The sequence below is a fragment of the Euwallacea fornicatus genome, chromosome 1 (genome assembly GCF_040115645.1).
Source record: "Euwallacea fornicatus isolate EFF26 chromosome 1, ASM4011564v1, whole genome shotgun sequence".
In the NCBI taxonomy this organism is placed as follows: Eukaryota; Metazoa; Arthropoda; class Insecta; order Coleoptera; family Curculionidae; genus Euwallacea; species Euwallacea fornicatus.
In genome coordinates, this window is record NC_089541.1 from 1,920,564 (window position 1) to 1,937,378 (window position 16,815).

Consider the following 16,815-nt stretch of genomic DNA (forward strand, 5'->3'; position numbering starts at 1 on the left):
TGAATATGCAGAAATTCTAGGCAATCAACAATACATTTAAATTACAAATTTAAAATGAACTTCTATAATCGATCAATATTTTAGAATAATGCCAATCAACTCTGCAATTGTACCTTTTTACATTTATTTTCTGATTATGTTGTCAGTTAGTTGTAGTTTAGATGGTAATTAAAAAAATAGCAAGAAGATGAAAATGATTGAGGCAACCAACAATTCAACCAATCAAGTTTTAATGATAAAAATTGATGTTAAAATCGTAATTGCTCAGTTAACACACTTTCATAATACTAATTTCTTATTACTTATTTTTATATATTAAAGGCAAGCAGCAATAAAACATGACGTATACAAATATATAACATTTTATATTACTAAAAAATTTCATATTAGAATTCACTGAAAAGAACTAAAAAAGCATCAGAACTGTTTCCAATAAATAGCAAATTTCAAAATAATTTCTTGGTAATTAACGTGGAAGCTTTTAAGTAGCTTTAGATTGAATTGTAACAGCAGTGGAAGGAACTAAATGAAAGGACAACCACCATGACAAAACTGTTTGTGCCCCAGCTACAAACAATAAGAAATATAACCTCCTCTTATGCCCTATGGTATTTTGAGAACCATAATAGTTCTGCTCTTTGCTGGTTTGTTCAGACAAAACCTGCACTTTCAGGCTTCGCACCAGGAAAAAGGCCAAAGCTAAATTAGTGTAAATAAGGCAGACATAAAATCCAGTTTTGCCTCCTACTAGACTCAACAAAATGCTAGTTATAATGGCCACAAATTTGTACCCTGAGTAAGCTAAAAGATCTAGGGTTTTGAGGCTAGTTTTTACTTGTAGTATATACAAAGTTGTGCAATAGATGGCCAGTTCTATGATACACCAAGCTAAAGCTGAAGAAGCAGTTATTCCTATTTGTTCTGGACTAAATTTATTCTGCATTCCCAGAACCAGTCCAGCAACAAGAATGTAGGTCACATAGGCCATAGTAGGGATGTAAAGATCAGGGGCATTAATTTCAAATCTTGGCTGTACTGGGCTGTCCTGTTCATATTTAACTGACCAGTCCTGGAAATATATTACTCACTTGAAATTTAAAGTCGTTTATGTTTTATAGCAACTTACTGAGTGGGTAAATGGAAAGAAGAGAAGGGCTAGTTTAGAAATGACATACTTAGTGTCCACAGCAAAATAATACTTTAAGCTGTTCAATGGGACATACTTTTCCATCTCCTGTTTTATTATATTTCTCCCTGCTCCTGCCAGCTAAAAATCAGCTTTTAATTAATTGCAAGTAATTCAGAAGCACAAACCTGTTGTCCATATTGCATAGCCATATCTTGTACTACAGGCTGCCCAAGCACTCCCAAATTAGCCGACATGGGAAATGGGTTTTGAAACTGCTGTGGACCTGGAGTGTTAAAATTAGCCCCTGCTTGAGGAGGGATGTTCGTAAATGACGCTTGTAGTCCAAATCCTTATGAAATAAGTGTTTTATTTCAGGTCTGCAATCTACAATAAAGTACCTTGTTGTTGAAAGTTTCCGCCTTCAGCCGGAACCTCAGGCACTGGACTCGGAGACATGTTTGGGTAAAGATTTTGCTGTGACGAACTATTGAAGGGGTCGTAGCCCATGGCATTGACGTCGCTTACTCTCTTAACTTTCTTACCAAAAGTGGCTGAAATTGGGGTAAAGAGTTAATATATTTGAGAAAGAGCGGTGGCGGTACCTTGTCGAAGGCCTGTGTTCGCGTTGTAATTCATTGTCGGTGCCAATTAAGTCTTATTTTGCCATTTAATTATTCGTAAGTTTTAATTATAACCGTAGTATACAAAACACGTCATCTTATTCCTAACCCCACTAATTACTTATTGTAAAAAATCAGGTAAAGCTGCAACAGCAGTGTAAGTCTCTCTTTATTGGAATAGGTTCATCAAATAGAGATAGAACTAACCTCTTTCTGATGTCAAAATTAATATTAGCTGATTAGAACTCGTTATGGTAAATGGATCCAAGTCCTGGTACTTTTACCGAAATGATAATCTTCATGGAAACGTTAAAATAAAAACAAGTTATTTGTTAGTTTTATGATTTCCATGGGAATTAATTTCCAGATAAAATTGTCAGTATTTTGTATGGTGAAATGACCCTAAAGCAGAAAACTGTCAGACAAATGTCAGAGATATAAGCAAGGCAATTAGACGTCTGACACATCAAAATCTCCTTTTTCGTTCTAAACTGAAAAACTTGTGATTTCCGAAATATTTTTAAAATGTTTGGTGGTGGCCGGCAGCCGATTTTAGTTTTAAGTGAGTGGGCATATAATTTACCCCTTGGAGCGTTATTTTCTATTTATTCCTTTCGTTGTAGGTTCGAATACCAAACGGGAATCCGGGCGGAAGGTTCAGCTGGAAAACATAAACGCCGGAAAGGTAAGACTTTCACGTGTTTTCCACGTTTTTTATATCCCTGATATCTAATTACTAAACTAAATCCTCATTATAGAGCCAATAAGTTACTCATAAGATGTTATTAGTACTCAATTTATTAGGAAATTATGGCTAATAAAAAACTCTTTAATTTCCTTTGTATTGGTTATGATTTGAAAAAGAATCGCTCAGTTGAACTATTCAAAGAAAAAGAATATTTGGACAACACAGGAAATTTTGTTTTCTTTTTTTTCTTGTAATTGTATTGAATTTACTAACATCAAGCCCTTGGGATACAGCAAATTGCTGATGTTATCCGAACATGCCTGGGACCACAAGCAATGCTGAAAATGCTCATGGACCCCATGGGAGGTATCGTCATGACCAACGATGGGAACGCAATCCTCCGGGAAATAACTGTCCAACATCCAGCTGCCAAAAGCATGATTGAAATTGCCCGAACTCAAGATGAAGAGGTAGGTATTATAAGCTCTTTTTACATAGCTAATTTGTAGATATTAGTTATACCTTTAATGAGACAAAGTTATTTCTAGATATAGTTAAAGTAAGGTAAAGATTCCAATAGATTTTGACTTTACAACAATTGGTTTTTAAATTTATTTATAGTGTCATTTTGATTTTTGAGAACAATACCATCTGTTCTGCCATTTTGAGTCCAAATGTGAAATTCTGATTTCTCATTGAGAAAGAATATAATTTCCAAATATGTAAAACATTCACTTTAAACTTCCAGTTGCAAAATGCATAAAATATTGTAATATATATATAAATGTTTACTTGGCACTTTGATTATTAATTTCAATTATTATTAAGGTGGGTGATGGTACCACCTCAGTTATTGTCCTAGCTGGAGAAATGCTGGCATCAGCTGAACAATTTCTTGAACAACAATTACACCCTACAGTCATTATTAGACAGTATCGACAAGCTTTAGAGGACATTATTACCCTCCTAGAAGGACCCTTAAGCATCCCTATAGACAAAAATGACAAAGCCGCCTTGAGCAATGTTGTAAAAGGGTGCATTGGTACTAAATTTATTGGCAAATGGTCAGATTTGGCTGTGAATATTGCCTTGGATGCTGTACAGACTGTTATGTTGGAGGAGAATGGCAGGACTGAGGTGGACATTAAGAGATACGCCAAAGTGGAGAAAATTCCTGGAGGAACCATTGAGGATTCTCAGATTTTGAGTGGGGTGATGCTTAATAAAGATGTAACGCATCCAAAGATGCGTAGATACATTGAAAACCCCAGGATTATATTACTGGACTGTTCTCTGGAATATAAAAAGGGCGAATCTCAAACTAATGTGGAAATTACTTCTGAAAAGGTAAGTTCTTTTTTGGTGAGTTTAAGTGAGAGGATTAAAAGTGTTTGGGCATTAGGACTTTACAAGAATGTTGGAACTGGAGGAGGAGCATGTGAGGAGGCAGTGTGAAGATATTATAACTCTGAAACCAGATGTAATTTTCACGGAAAAGGGAGTCTCTGATCTAGCGCAACATTTTTTGCTGAAAGCAGGTACATAACTCAGCGTAGTTTTCCTTCTTTTTTTGCTAATAATTACTTAGTTAATAAAATAACTATCGGTGCCTCATTGTTACGCACCGTTAAATCTCATATCCAAGGAGAGTGTTTAATCATCCTACGGGCAGTAGATATTTAAATTCTTTAATGAATAAAACTATACCCACTGCTGATAAACATTGAGATCCTGATTTAAAAGTTTTGATACTTTTGTCTGCAATTTTTGTGTTTTCTTTTATCAACTATTCACATTGTCATTTCAGGTATTACCGCTGTTCGTCGAGTGCGCAAATCTGACAACAACAGAATCGCCAGAGCGTGCGGTGCTACTGTGGTCAACCGAACTGAGGAGTTGCAGGAATCCGATGTGGGGACCGGTGCCGGTTTATTTGAAATAAAAAAATTGGGAGACGACTACTTCTGTTACGTCACCAAGTGCAAAAATCCCAAAGTGAGTTCCTAATTACTAGGTTATTCCTTTTTTATTATTGTTCATTTCACAGGCCTGTACGATTCTCCTGCGCGGCGCCAGCAAAGACATTCTCAATGAAACGGAAAGAAACCTACAAGACGCCCTGCAAGTGGCACGAAACATTATTCTCTCACCACGACTTGTCCCGGGAGGGGGTGCCATTGAAATGGCGGTTGCCCAAAAGCTTCTCCAGAAGGCCACTCATGGGCCATACAGGGCGTTGGCTCATGCCCTAGAAATTATCCCTCGTACTTTAGCCCAAAACTGCGGCGCTAACACTATTAAAACATTGACGGCTTTGCGGGCAAAACACGCCAACCACGCAGATGCAAACGCACCCTGCACTTGGGGAATTGACGGGGAAACTGGGGAGTTGGTGGAGCAGAAAGAGAAAGGCTTGTGGGAGCCTCTGGCTGTTAAATTGCAAACGTATAAAACGGCGATTGAAACCGCAATTTTGCTTCTTCGCATTGATGATATAGTGTCAGGGTCTAAGAAAAGAGATAAGGAGGGCATTCCCACACCAGGTCAAGCGGCCAGGGAGGAGGCAGCTGGAATCCAGGAATAAGTCCAGAAATTGAGAGTCACTGCATTTTTTGTTTTCTTTCCAAAAGTATGAAAGAGACATAAATTGTCTCTTTCATACTTTTGCAATTTAAATGATTGTAATCTCTAGTTTTATAACGTTTTTCTGCTAATGGTAATCGATTAATAATAATAACACTGGCGTTTGTTACTGCTGCAATTGGGTTTTATTTAGTCCTCGTATGGATTCACAGGTAATAGTGTGACTTAAAAATCCCCATAATTCCTCTCTAAATGATAATGAGTGGGGTCCACCAACTGACCTGAACATGAACCGATTGCGACATATAAACAACTTTAATCTGATGTTGCTAGACGTCGTTTGTCCTACCTTTATCACACTAGAGTTTCATAAAATTTTGTTGTTTCTAGCAACGCAGGTGCAATCAAATCTAAAGCGGCGAGCGGAAGGAAAAGGCGCATTACTTGAATTCCTAATCGCCCTGTATCGGCTTTTAAACCATACTGACGCCACTGTAATCGCCCCTCTTAAGCGTTTATCAATCGAAGACATCACATTAAAATAAATCGCCCGATGCTAATAATAAGCTATAATACGTTTCTTGCATTAACAATGGAGCTTATGGCATCCTAAGTGTGGTTTTGTTATCAGTTGCGAATGAAAAGACGTTTAAGAATACCGCGAATTCTTTCCGGTTTTGAGGTCAAAATTTCAGTCGAATTTCCATCTCTTCAAAGCATTCCTTGATGGGGATAAAATGATCAGAAGTCATCAATGTTCAGAAAGATGAACGTTTCATTAATAGCGCTTATTGTGTCCCTTATTAGTTTTGTGTTCTCTTACAATATAGACGTGAATCATGCCATTATAGTGCAACCCTACACATTAGAAAGTTCTGGCGACTACTTTGGATATTCTGTAGTGCTCTACAGAGATTCGAAAAATTACTCTACAGGATGGTAAGTTCCTACTTGCAGAATACTAGATCAATATATTCCTGAGGTTAGAGCCCTACGATTTTTGCACTTGTATTCTCGATTGTAATTAAATAAAAATTAACACTGATCGAGAAATGGTTGCCATTTTGGTTTTGTAGATGCAGGGTATTTTTAAAATCGCCCCATGCGCAAAATGGTAAGATCTTTGTTGGCTATTAATTCAATGTCCTAGCAACTTTATTTTTAAGATTTGTTTGCGTGTTTTTGGAATTAACAATTTTCTAATAATATAGATTTCTCCTGTGTATTCTTTTAATTATGATTATTAGTATAATTGTAATTTTTTTTTAATTGCAGGCATGTGTTCGCAACAATTTTTAAAATTTCCTTGCTATTATGGTGAATAAAAATATTATGGTCACTTAAAATTCTTTAATTTTAATGTTGATAAATGAGAGGTAAATGCAAGGGTTAGCAGGCCTTTGGACAAAAAACAGAATTCCACGCAGCCACGAGTCTGCTACTAACTCTTTACTTCAAAATTTGCATGGATATTATCTTGTTGTGTGCACATTTTGACACGTTGGTCCTAAACCTTATACATTTTAATTTTGTGCCAAGCAGGCTCAAGATCGGAGCTCCTAAGCGAAAGAATTCAGGCATGGTATATCATTGTCCTTTCATGAAACCTTGCCAAGTGGATGAAACATTCAACTACTCTTGTAAGTATAATTTCAATTTATATAAAAAGTTGGCATTTTGTTGTATTTAGCCAGGAATTTAAATAACGCCTGGGTTGGCGGGACTATGGACGTGAGCATGCAGTACAAAACTTTATGGGTAATAGTTGATGTCTCCTGAATTCAGAGATAAAGTAGAAAATTCTACAGGTGTCTGCCAGTCGTTGGCAAGATGTAAGTCCAAATGCTCCTGTGATACCTGGAGGATTTTTCTTCCAGAACCTGAGCACAGAGAGGGTTGAGAAGATTTACTGCCCCCTCAAAAGTTTGTCGTTGTTACATGCTTTTGAGCCTATTTAATGTTTTGTTAATTGCAGAGCCCCAGTATGAACAGATGATGCCCTATTATGCCAGAAGCATGGCCGGATTTGCAGTACATTTTCCAGAGGTAAGAAAATTGACAAAACTTGCTGTAAAAATAGAACCACAAAACATTCTCTTTTTTTTCCACAAGTGCTTTCCACTTTCTTCTTATTAAAGTTAAAGGAATTGACCTTTTTCAACACGAAAAAAATCCCCCCCCTTGTTAAAAGACCCAATCTGATGTTTGGGCGACCAGGTACTGTGTAACAGGTAATTCACCGCAACGTCTAAGAACCTCGGAGTTGTTCTTTCCTATTCACGAGGATCCAAAACTGTCCCTGGGGGTTAAAAACGTGAGAATAGGGGAAGCGTACTTCAGTGTTCTTTTTGTATCTGTTTTAAGTTTGTTCTGTTAGAAGGTTCAAACTTCTGTTCTATCATCTCTGTTATAAGGTTTTTTGCAGTCAACGCGTTCACGAATACTACCAGCCGCAGGGCCTGTACTCGGGGCCATTTTTCCGTATTCGGTGTTAGGCAGTAGTTTAGGCTTTTATGCCTGTCTGAAAACCAGATTGAGAGGTCAGGGATCAGTCTCTCAGTTCACCAACCTTTGTCGTACAGACACCCCAGTGCCTTTGCCGTTTCTGATGAATGGCTTGTTGTCTCGCCGCTGGTCTGTCTACCTCAGATATCCGCTAAAAATCGTTCTAGCCTTTCCTCCAGAAGGAAAGAAAATGAAGAAGCACTTGCTAGTGTCTGGGAGTGTCTTAAGAGATACCATACATATGACCCGCATCACAGATTTTTTTTGGGCTCTTTAGCAACTGTGCCCAGTACCGGCATTATGAAAGGGTGGAAGATCAGAAAGGGAGGTTTTTCTTGAGGTAGAGGACGATGATTAAAAATTTCGCCTAGAGCATCGGATCCTGTGTCTGCATACTTTTTTATCTTCCGTATCCAGCTCCAGGTTGAAGCGGCGCAGAAGAGGGGAAAACCTCGTAGAGCATTAGTCTTTTTTAAGAGGATAGGTATTTCATCATTGGCATTTTCCTTTGCAGTTGTAACAATTTGATTAGATTGTTTAGGCACGTATTGCGAGAAATAAATGTCAATTCTGAACTGGACGAATCAATTCGTCTATCTGATTGGCAAATTAAGCCGAGTGTTGGGTTCTTGATATGTTTGATCCACAATCCAGCCATTTTTGGTCAAGGTGCATTTTCTGGCTCTTTAATGTTCACAGAACAATAACGAAGTATTTGTGGGGGCACCTGCAGTATACAACTTCTTAGGCACAGTATTTCGTCTACAAAACCTTGATAAACCTGCTGAAAACTGGACGTACCAAATTGTGAACCCTAGTGGGCAATTTAACGAGTATGCAGGTTCGTTCACATCGGCCATCTTAATCAAAATACTGTGAATTATGCTTTTTGCAGGATATGCAGTGACATCCGGTCGCTTCTACAGGAGATCCGAGGTAACCTACGTTTCGGGCCTGCCCAAAGGCTATGAGAACAGTCTGAATAATTACAAACCAACAAGAATCCCTACTGGAGCTGTAGGAATTTCATAACAGCATCAACAAGGGAAAACTAAGAATCTTCTTGTAGGTCTTTGTATTCTTCTTTACATCTCGATATATCAACGAAAAGAAGTATGAAAACCAAGTAAAAATTAAAGCGAAAGAAATCATTTATGGTGACCAATTTGGGGAGTATTTTGGCTCTGCCCTGACCTCCGGAGATTTAGACAGGGACGGACTTGACGACCTAGTGGCGGGGGCCCCATTTCGCTGTAACGATAATCGCGGCTACAACCACGGGAGTGTTTATGTCTTCTACGGAAACCATGTATGTATTTTTCTTGTAGTTGATTTTTTTTATCTTTATCAGAGTGTTTTGTTAGAAATCACTGGATAATCACCGGAAAATTCGGCTGGACGGGATTAAGTCAGGGGGGCTTTTTGGGGCTGCAATCATGGTTCTTGGGGACTTAGATATGAACGGGTTTAAAGGTGTTTCTTTGGTTTTGTAAAAATGTCTATTGCTGACTCAGAATTATTGCAGAGCTAGCGATTTCAGCCCCCAATGAAGAAGGTTCTGGCGCAGTTTACATCTACAGCTTCGATCTCATGACCAAAGCTTTGAAGCTCTCGCAGAGAATATCAGGCAAAACCATTTCTGGAAACCTAAGAGGTTTCGGCAGCAGCTTCTCCAAAGGAGTTGATATTGACTCTAACGGCTTCCTTGGTCGGTCCATTTTAGTTTTTTTTGGGAGCCAGTCTTCACTTAATTGCCTTTTTAGACTTTGCCGTGGGGGCCCCTCTATCAGGCCACGCAGTGCTACTTCGAGCGATCCCTACAGTTACAGTTTACACAGACATTCGAGTCAACAGCAGCTTCAGCAAGTCACACAACATATTTAACTTCACTTGCTGCTACTACTTTGTGACCATGTCTCCTCTAAACAACCTCAGTAGGCACTTCTAATTCTCAATCTGCTTCTGCGGCTCAAATTCTCCAATTATTTCCAGCAATAATACGAAACGTAACAGTGGATCGGGAATTTTATCGGTTCTACATCCGAAATCACGTGCGTCGTCAGTATTTCGAAGAGAAAGTCTTACAAATCAAGCCGGAACTGCAATTTTGTGAAGATGTTCAGCTGGTCAAGCAGAAAGGAACTGTGAACTATAACGATTCGATTACGATCGAGCTGACCTATAAACTGCCACGAGATCCGCGGCAGGACGAGAGGAATGTGGTGGTGATAAAGAATGAGGGGTCTAAGGACACTTTCTGCAGTGATTGTCCGATATTGAGCAGGAAATCTGTGATCAGACAACGTCGGTTGGTTATTTGGGATCACAACTGCGAGCATTATGGCAGGAAGGAGCCCTGCAAAGCACGTTTGGAGGTGAGGGCCAGATTTAGCAATTTAGGGTAAGTATGTATCCACTACGAGAGACGTCCCTCTCTTCTAATTTACCTTAAGACGCGCCAAAATAAGCCTTTAAGTGAAGAATTTCACGCAAGATTTTCAATATAGCTGTCTAAGGCAAGAAGGATTATTTGCGAAGTTGAGAGATTTGAATAATCCATTATTCCACGGCTAAAAGTAGCTTATAATAAGGCTAAATGCAGCTTTTGCTGCGGTTTCTCACAGCTTATTGAGCAACATTGATCTGGCTACCCCTGATGTTCCAATGGTCACTTATCTGAAATCACTTTCAGAAAATACACAAAATTTTTGACGAACAAAACAAAGACTTTAACAAAATAATACTAATTGTTTCTATGCATCGTCAATTCACATATCTGTCCACATTGAATTGACTCAATGTATTACTCAACTTACTTAAGTTCGCACACGAAATTGACCACCTAGAACTTGGTGAAAATATGTATTTGTTACTCTGAAGGTGTCGGTTTCGGGATCACAGGTTCACGTGGTTTTTTCCAGAAAAAAGAACGCCTTTGTCTTAGGCTCCAAGGAGTCTTTGGACATGAAAATTGAATTCGAGAACAAAGGAGACCCGGCTTATTCCCCCATATTGCATGTCTACATGCCGAATGGAACAGTTTTAGAATCCGGTCCTGCGTCCTGTTTAATTGCAGACATTAACGTTGTCAAATGCGACGCCGGGGAAGTACTCGAGAATCAAGTAAGTTTTACACAATTATTGTTGCTAAAGGCTTTAATGGATTTCAAGCACCATTTATTATAGGTGAGTTACCAGTTGCGGTTTAATCTAAACCCTGAAGAGGCCTTAACAAATTTGTCCTTTTTCTTAAACTCTACTACCATCACTGAGAACATCAGCGACAAAGGTAATATTAGTCTGACCTTGATGCTGGTCAAAGAAGCGGATTTTTACATCAGCGGGTATAACTATGAAGCATCGACCCATAGGTAAATACAATAAAACTGCTCTTTAATAGATACTCCAAAGAATCCAGTTACCTCCTCAACGAACAGTCTCCTTCAACTCAAATACAAAACATTTTTAAGGTAAAAAATCATTAAAACCAAACGTGAAACATTGAAATTGCGTATTTTAGATAGAAAAATTCGGCCCCAGTCCCATTCAACCTTTAAAGGTGGAAATCATCGTCCCTTATAAGCTGCGGAGCCTCAAAGACGGCTCTTTCGCGCAATTCGCAAAAATCCTCCCTTACAACAAAAGCGATCATTCGCTTGTGAGCTGCAGCGACCACATCACAACATATAAAGGTAAAATCTCTTATGCACCGGTTAAGAGACAATCAAAGGCCTATAGCATCAGCTGTGCAATGGAGAACATTGCTTGCGCTCTTTTGGATTGCGTGGTAGGTCCTTTTGAGGGGGCACAAAACAACGCCGAAGTCTCTATAGATGTGGAAGTGAGCTTTGAAACGATTAGGAAAGCCTTGGGGAAAGGTTGAATTGAATTAAAGGTATAAAAGCGGAGAGTTATGGTTTATTTTGTAGATTGGTTGGCGAATTTTGAGCAGATACTCTATATGAGTAGCGGCGCAGTTACCTTAAAGAACTTTGAGCAAAGCGGCACTAGGTGAGACTTTTGCGTATTAAGAAAATTTTGAGAATTATTGGATATTTTTCTTAGGTCTGACGTAGCTGAGCTCGCAAACGTAGTGTTACTCTATAAAGAGGTTGAAGTTTCTTTGTGGATTTTCATCGGATCTGCTGTGGTTGGTTTCCTAATTTTAGTGTGTGTTGCTGTAGCATTGAGCAAGGTACGTATGGAATCACAGATCTAGAAGAATCGTTCCTCATCTCTATTTTTTGGTCAGGCGGGCTTCTTTGAAAGAAAGGAGCACAAAATGTTGCTCCAATTAAAGGAAGAGGTAAATTGAAACTTTCCTAGCTTTACTTGTTAAAAATTATTATGGAATTTTAGGCGTTAAAAGAAGAGAAACTGATCGAGGAAATGATCGAAAAAGAACTGCAATCTGGAGAGCCATTTCAAGGAGATCCAGTCTTCCGGTATATTAATCCCGAAGATTTGCAGACATATTGGAAGCATTTGGACGAAAAAGAAGCAAGTGATCCCCTTTTGAAGTCAAAGAATGCGGCACCTCCAGTAGAAAATGCTAGTTAAAAGATAGATTCAATTTTTTAAGGAAATTTGTAACATAGAGGAAAAAAATATCGAATCTTTGTTGCAGGCCAATTAAATATTGTTTGAGTCTTCTCACTTTGCTTCCATGGACTAATTTGGGTGCTGCATCATTTGAATGCCGTGTTTTCATTCATGTAATTCGAACGTCGTAAGTTATCAGACAGCTTATGTCCCTTCGTGATACATTTTTTTACTAGTCTTTTTCTTTTCTGTTTTGCAATCTAGAATTTCTATATTTAAGTTTTCACGTTTATTACACGTGTTTTTCTTTGGTTTTGAATTCAGGCAGCTTGTACGAGTCTTCGGTAAAAGGTAAATAACATTCTCAGCTAGTTTTAATTGAGAATAGTGCATAATTTTAATACAACAACCCTACTGGTAAGTGAGGCGTTATTCCTAAAAATTAAAAAGAGAATAAACAATGCGCCACATATATTTAGATAACTTTTAATTATCACTGTTGTCCATTAAACATAACGCTGTCTCTAAATATTAATAAATTTAACAATTAAAACATAAATATTCTTTCTATATAAAATTCGTTTAGAGGAATGAAAAAGATTACTTCTTTTTAAAAAACAACTTCTCTGTAATAAGAAATTAAGACATGTCTATATGCACTATAATGCAACATTTTTAACCTTAATTTATCTCTTTTTCCAAAACCGAAAAACCTTCCAACACTTCATTGAAAGTTTTCAGATACTTTAAAATCTCCCTAAAAGGAGCCTTCGGATCGTCTATTTGCTTTAATAATTCCTCAATCTCAGTCAATATTTCAACTTCTAAGTTGGAGGTGTCCTGCTTAATTTGTGACTTTGCTATTTCTACAATCCTTAATATTTCAGGGATGGTTTTGGTTTCTGATTGTTTCTCATCTAGAGATGTTTCCTTACTATTATTAGCAGTTTCAAAGCTTTGCTTCTTTAATTCCAACAAAAGAAATTTATCTTTTACAGTTGAATCAATTACATCTAAAGGAATAGATTTATCACAGGATCCTTCTCTTTTTATAACTCTTAGCAATTCAGGGACGGTTTCAAGATCGTCAATGACGGTTTTCGCTTGTTCCCCATCTAGAGGTGTATCTTCACTATTATTGGCAGTTTCGGAACTTTGGTTCTGTGAATCTATCAAAAAAAAATCTTGTACTGTTGAATCGTTTACTCCTGAAGGAAGAGATTTATCATGAAACTTTTCACTTGTTACAATTCTTGGCATTTCAGAGATAGTTTTGGTATTGTTTATGACTGTTTCTGGTTGTTTCTCATCAAGAAGTATTTCCTCACTATTATTGGCAATTTCCAAGCTCCGTTCTTTTAATTCTGTCAAAAAGAATTCATTTTCTATAGTTCTATTTTTTACTTCTGAATAAACAGATTTCTCACAGGATATATCACAGTTTGAACGAATGTTTTTTTTTTGATGATGCTTCTTGACAATGTCTTCAATATCTCTGTTAATTTTTTTGAGGTGCTGTAGAGACACTTCATAAGGCACTTTTTTTGAGAAATACAACGTTTGTATTAGTTTTTCAAGTTCATTGAATATTTGGGTTTTCAAAGAAAGTTTTGGAAGTGTCACTTTCGCAGTTTCTTCCACATTTAACTTATTTTGAACTCCGTTGCCTTGTGCTAAATTTGCAACGAAGCCTTCAAGTTTCAGATGATCAAAGTTGGGTTTAGTTTGCGTTAGAGTTTTCGCGACCCTACTAAAGAAAATTGTTATGTCAGGTAAAGTTAATATAGTTTGCTAGTACTACTTTAAATGTGATTTTCCTTCATAATGCCTTACAGCATCACTGGTGCCATCCAAGTCATAAGTGCAAATATTACAATGGAACCAATTATTTGCATGCTGTAAATTCTAAACAAGCTTTCAAATAAAAAATAAAATTTCCTCTAGGAATAATGATTTTACCTCTACAGGTTGCTGAGCACACCAGGAATTAAACTTCATTACATGACCTTTTCCCCCAAAATGCGATTTTACAGTCTGAGAATCCTGCATTATGACGTCGCACAAAGTGCACTTTATGGTCTTCCTCTCTTTGGAGTAAGAGCAAAATGTCTTATTAATACCTACAGAGAAAACAACGTGAAAATGTGGATTTTTTTTACATTTTTTTTAAATTACCCATTTTGAGCAATTGAGTTTTGACGGCCGCCAAATCAATGTGAGGAAAGTTGTTCATATGCTCATTCTTTGCAGATTTAACAATGGACATTTTGCATATGTGACAATTGACAATTTCACTGGATAAATTAGAAGAAACACTTTTTGATCTACAATTATTGAAATATCAGATTTCTTAATTTTGAGATATTTACTTGCAATTCCCACAAAAATAAGATCTCTGAACTCTTTATTCTTACCTCTGCTGCCCAGCTCCATTTTTATGCTCATTGGCACCGATGCTGTGTGAGTTCAAATTATTATTTTTAGAATCCAACAAATTCACTGCTGGCTTAGGAAAATTCTAAACAATATTCCAAGGGCAAAGAAATACAAATTCACTTATTGCATAAAATTACCTGTATCTGTTGATCACTGCACCAAATATTGAAATTCTTTAAGTGTTTGTTTCCATTGAAATGTAGATTGCAGTCCTGATCACTACTCATATCAATATTACACAGAATACAATGAATGCTTTTTTTGTTGCTGTTTAAACTATAAAATTCCTTGTCTATTCCTAATAATAAATATAAAATTTAGGTTGTATAAGATATTAGAACAATTTACCTTTATTTAACAAATTTGTTTTCATTGCAACTAAACTGCAATGGGGAAATTCTTTCACATGTTTGGCTTCTTCCATCATTGTAGGTATCTTTAGATTACACAAATTACAATAAAACTTGTTAAGGTACTGATTGGAAACATTGATTGGTCTTAAAAATTTAGTACAATGTTCCTATGTAAAAAATAATTATATTAATCCCTTACTTTTGAAACACTGTTGGAATATCAAAGGTATTCATTGTAGTTCTTGAATTTAAAGTTTTAGGATGCTGGGAATTTGATGCTAGTTGTGCTATTTTTTTTTTATATAATAGTAAGTTATTCATATGCCTTGCTGATGTGTAATGAGACTCAGCCTGCGAAGGGCCAGGTAACTTTGCATTGCATATATTGCATTCAGAATCTTTTTGGATTGATTGGAATAGGGTGGATGCCATTTTTCAAACAGCTGTGATCGCAAGTAGGAAAGGCTTAAAGTCTGTTTTTGTAATGATTGGTGCTACTCTAAAAATAAATTATTTTAGTTTAATATTGCAAATTAGCGTTCCAAAACTTACCCAAGTATACGTTTAATTGGACACGTTGAAGTTAATTTGACTAACAGCTTACTATTTAGATAGAATTTAAAATCTTAGTAATAAACGTAGTAAATCTTAAAAACTACCTAAAACGTAACCTGTAACCTGTCACAGCCTAAGCTGAACATGACAACTAGTTTTTACACAACTCAAATGATCCTAGACACATGAAATTGGCTGTCATATGGCTGTTTGACATTTGACAGGCGGCTATGTAATTTTACCCTACGTTTCAAAAAGATACGAAAAAAAAACGCTGAGTCCATATGTCCTTGATATGTTCTACGTAATGCCGAACATAAACAAATAAACCTAACCTCACTTAAATACAACTCCATTTACTTTGATTTATTAAATTTTATTAAAACTAGTCTTTTTCCAGGCTCCTCAGACTTGTATGTTGGTCAGTTAAAGTTTAACAAGTGCTAAAAGTCTTTGAGTTAGTATTTTCGGTTATGAAATCATAGCGAATTTAATAAATGTGTATTAAATTTATTAATTTTCGTTAATTTAGTAGAATGTAATTAATTTCAATGTTTACTAGTAGCCAAGAAAAAATAAAACTTAAGTAAAACTAATTAATATTTATTTATTTATTCCATTAAAGCAAATGTTTAAAGTATTGTCCATTATTTTCTAAACACAAATTAACTTCACTTTTTACATTATCAAAGACTAATGAGAGTTTGTGGAGGAATACATTCATATTTTTGTCGAATTCTGTCTTTAAAATCTGCAATTCTATGTATTGGAGTTTTAAAAATTATATTTCGTAATATCGGGAACAAGAAATAATTGAGTGGGGTTCAATTCAGAGATTGTGGTGGAAAAATGCAGTCCTTCTGCAGGCTTACTACTCTTTTGTCATAACATTTGCTAAAATGGTTAAAAGTTGTTTTAGAGGTATGGGCCGGCACCGCATTCTGCTCAAAGTACCTCTGCTGCAGTTTGTCAAAGTGAAATTGTTCAATAAATTCACATAACATATTTTAATATTGGTCAGCTATAATGGTATCATAAAAAAATAGGTTTTACTAAATGTCTTCATGTTATAGCAACCCATATTCCAATTTTTTCGAGGATGTAACAAAGTTTCCATAAACACACAGGAATTCTCTGCACTCTATATTTTCATTTTGTGAATTTACATAAGTGGACAAATGAAACTACGCCTTATTAGTGAAAAAGTCAAATCCAGGAGGGCGTCGTGCATTGTTTGATTAAATCACCAATCTGGGGACTGTAATTTCTGAATCATTCACATCTTGCAAGTGACAAGTGCTAGATGATATATTCACTTGTCAGGAAAGTGTTCTAAAAGTTATACTGGGATTGCCATTTACTACTCTCCTAAGATTTTCAATAAGTCCTGGAGTTCGTTTACTT

The 16,815-nt window shown here is 36.6% G+C and overlaps 4 protein-coding genes across 6 annotated transcripts; 2 read left to right on the forward strand and 2 right to left on the reverse strand.

Moving 5' to 3' along the window:
- Nucleotides 1–346: 346 nt before the first annotated feature.
- On the reverse strand, nt 347–1,883 carry Yif1 (Yip1d-interacting factor 1). The gene is made up of 5 exons (XM_066282707.1): nt 1,732–1,883; nt 1,528–1,680; nt 1,315–1,478; nt 1,127–1,267; nt 347–1,069 (listed from the first exon to the last, which is right to left on the reverse strand). Exons 1-5 carry the CDS (start codon nt 1,763–1,765, stop codon nt 482–484), a joined length of 1,080 nt encoding a protein of 359 aa, XP_066138804.1. The 5' UTR covers nt 1,766–1,883; the 3' UTR covers nt 347–481.
- Nucleotides 1,884–2,162: 279 nt separating this feature from the next.
- On the forward strand, nt 2,163–5,198 carry CCT3 (chaperonin containing TCP1 subunit 3). Its single transcript, XM_066282672.1, has 7 exons — nt 2,163–2,311; nt 2,373–2,434; nt 2,731–2,907; nt 3,266–3,784; nt 3,840–3,975; nt 4,245–4,432; nt 4,485–5,198. The coding sequence occupies exons 1-7, from the start codon at nt 2,275–2,277 to the stop codon at nt 5,019–5,021; spliced, it is 1,656 nt and encodes a 551-aa protein (XP_066138769.1). The 5' UTR covers nt 2,163–2,274; the 3' UTR covers nt 5,022–5,198.
- Nucleotides 5,199–5,296: 98 nt separating this feature from the next.
- LOC136339364 (integrin alpha-PS4-like) lies at nt 5,297–12,541 on the forward strand. The gene is made up of 20 exons (XM_066282557.1): nt 5,297–5,959; nt 6,563–6,660; nt 6,711–6,778; nt 6,829–6,943; nt 6,996–7,066; nt 8,225–8,366; nt 8,421–8,542; nt 8,595–8,834; nt 8,890–8,998; nt 9,051–9,233; nt 9,289–9,459; nt 9,518–9,926; nt 10,447–10,648; nt 10,712–10,869; nt 10,926–10,995; nt 11,046–11,403; nt 11,455–11,536; nt 11,591–11,720; nt 11,778–11,831; nt 11,885–12,541. The coding sequence occupies exons 1-20, from the start codon at nt 5,775–5,777 to the stop codon at nt 12,083–12,085; spliced, it is 3,168 nt and encodes a 1,055-aa protein (XP_066138654.1). The 5' UTR covers nt 5,297–5,774; the 3' UTR covers nt 12,086–12,541.
- LOC136339380 (zinc finger protein 385B-like) lies at nt 12,522–15,962 on the reverse strand. Of its 3 annotated transcripts, none has more exons than XM_066282612.1 (9): nt 15,409–15,962; nt 15,056–15,355; nt 14,852–15,000; nt 14,641–14,801; nt 14,482–14,585; nt 14,243–14,391; nt 14,027–14,187; nt 13,869–13,972; nt 12,522–13,814 (listed from the first exon to the last, which is right to left on the reverse strand). In XM_066282612.1, the coding sequence occupies exons 2-9, from the start codon at nt 15,286–15,288 to the stop codon at nt 12,749–12,751; spliced, it is 2,127 nt and encodes a 708-aa protein (XP_066138709.1). In that variant the 5' UTR covers nt 15,289–15,355; nt 15,409–15,962; the 3' UTR covers nt 12,522–12,748. The 3 variants fall into 3 exon arrangements, with proteins under 3 accessions (XP_066138709.1, XP_066138700.1, XP_066138691.1); XM_066282603.1 differs by having other exon boundaries at nt 12,522–13,817; nt 15,056–15,350; nt 15,409–15,959; XM_066282594.1 differs by having other exon boundaries at nt 12,522–13,817; nt 15,409–15,959.
- Nucleotides 15,963–16,815: the final 853 nt, after the last annotated feature.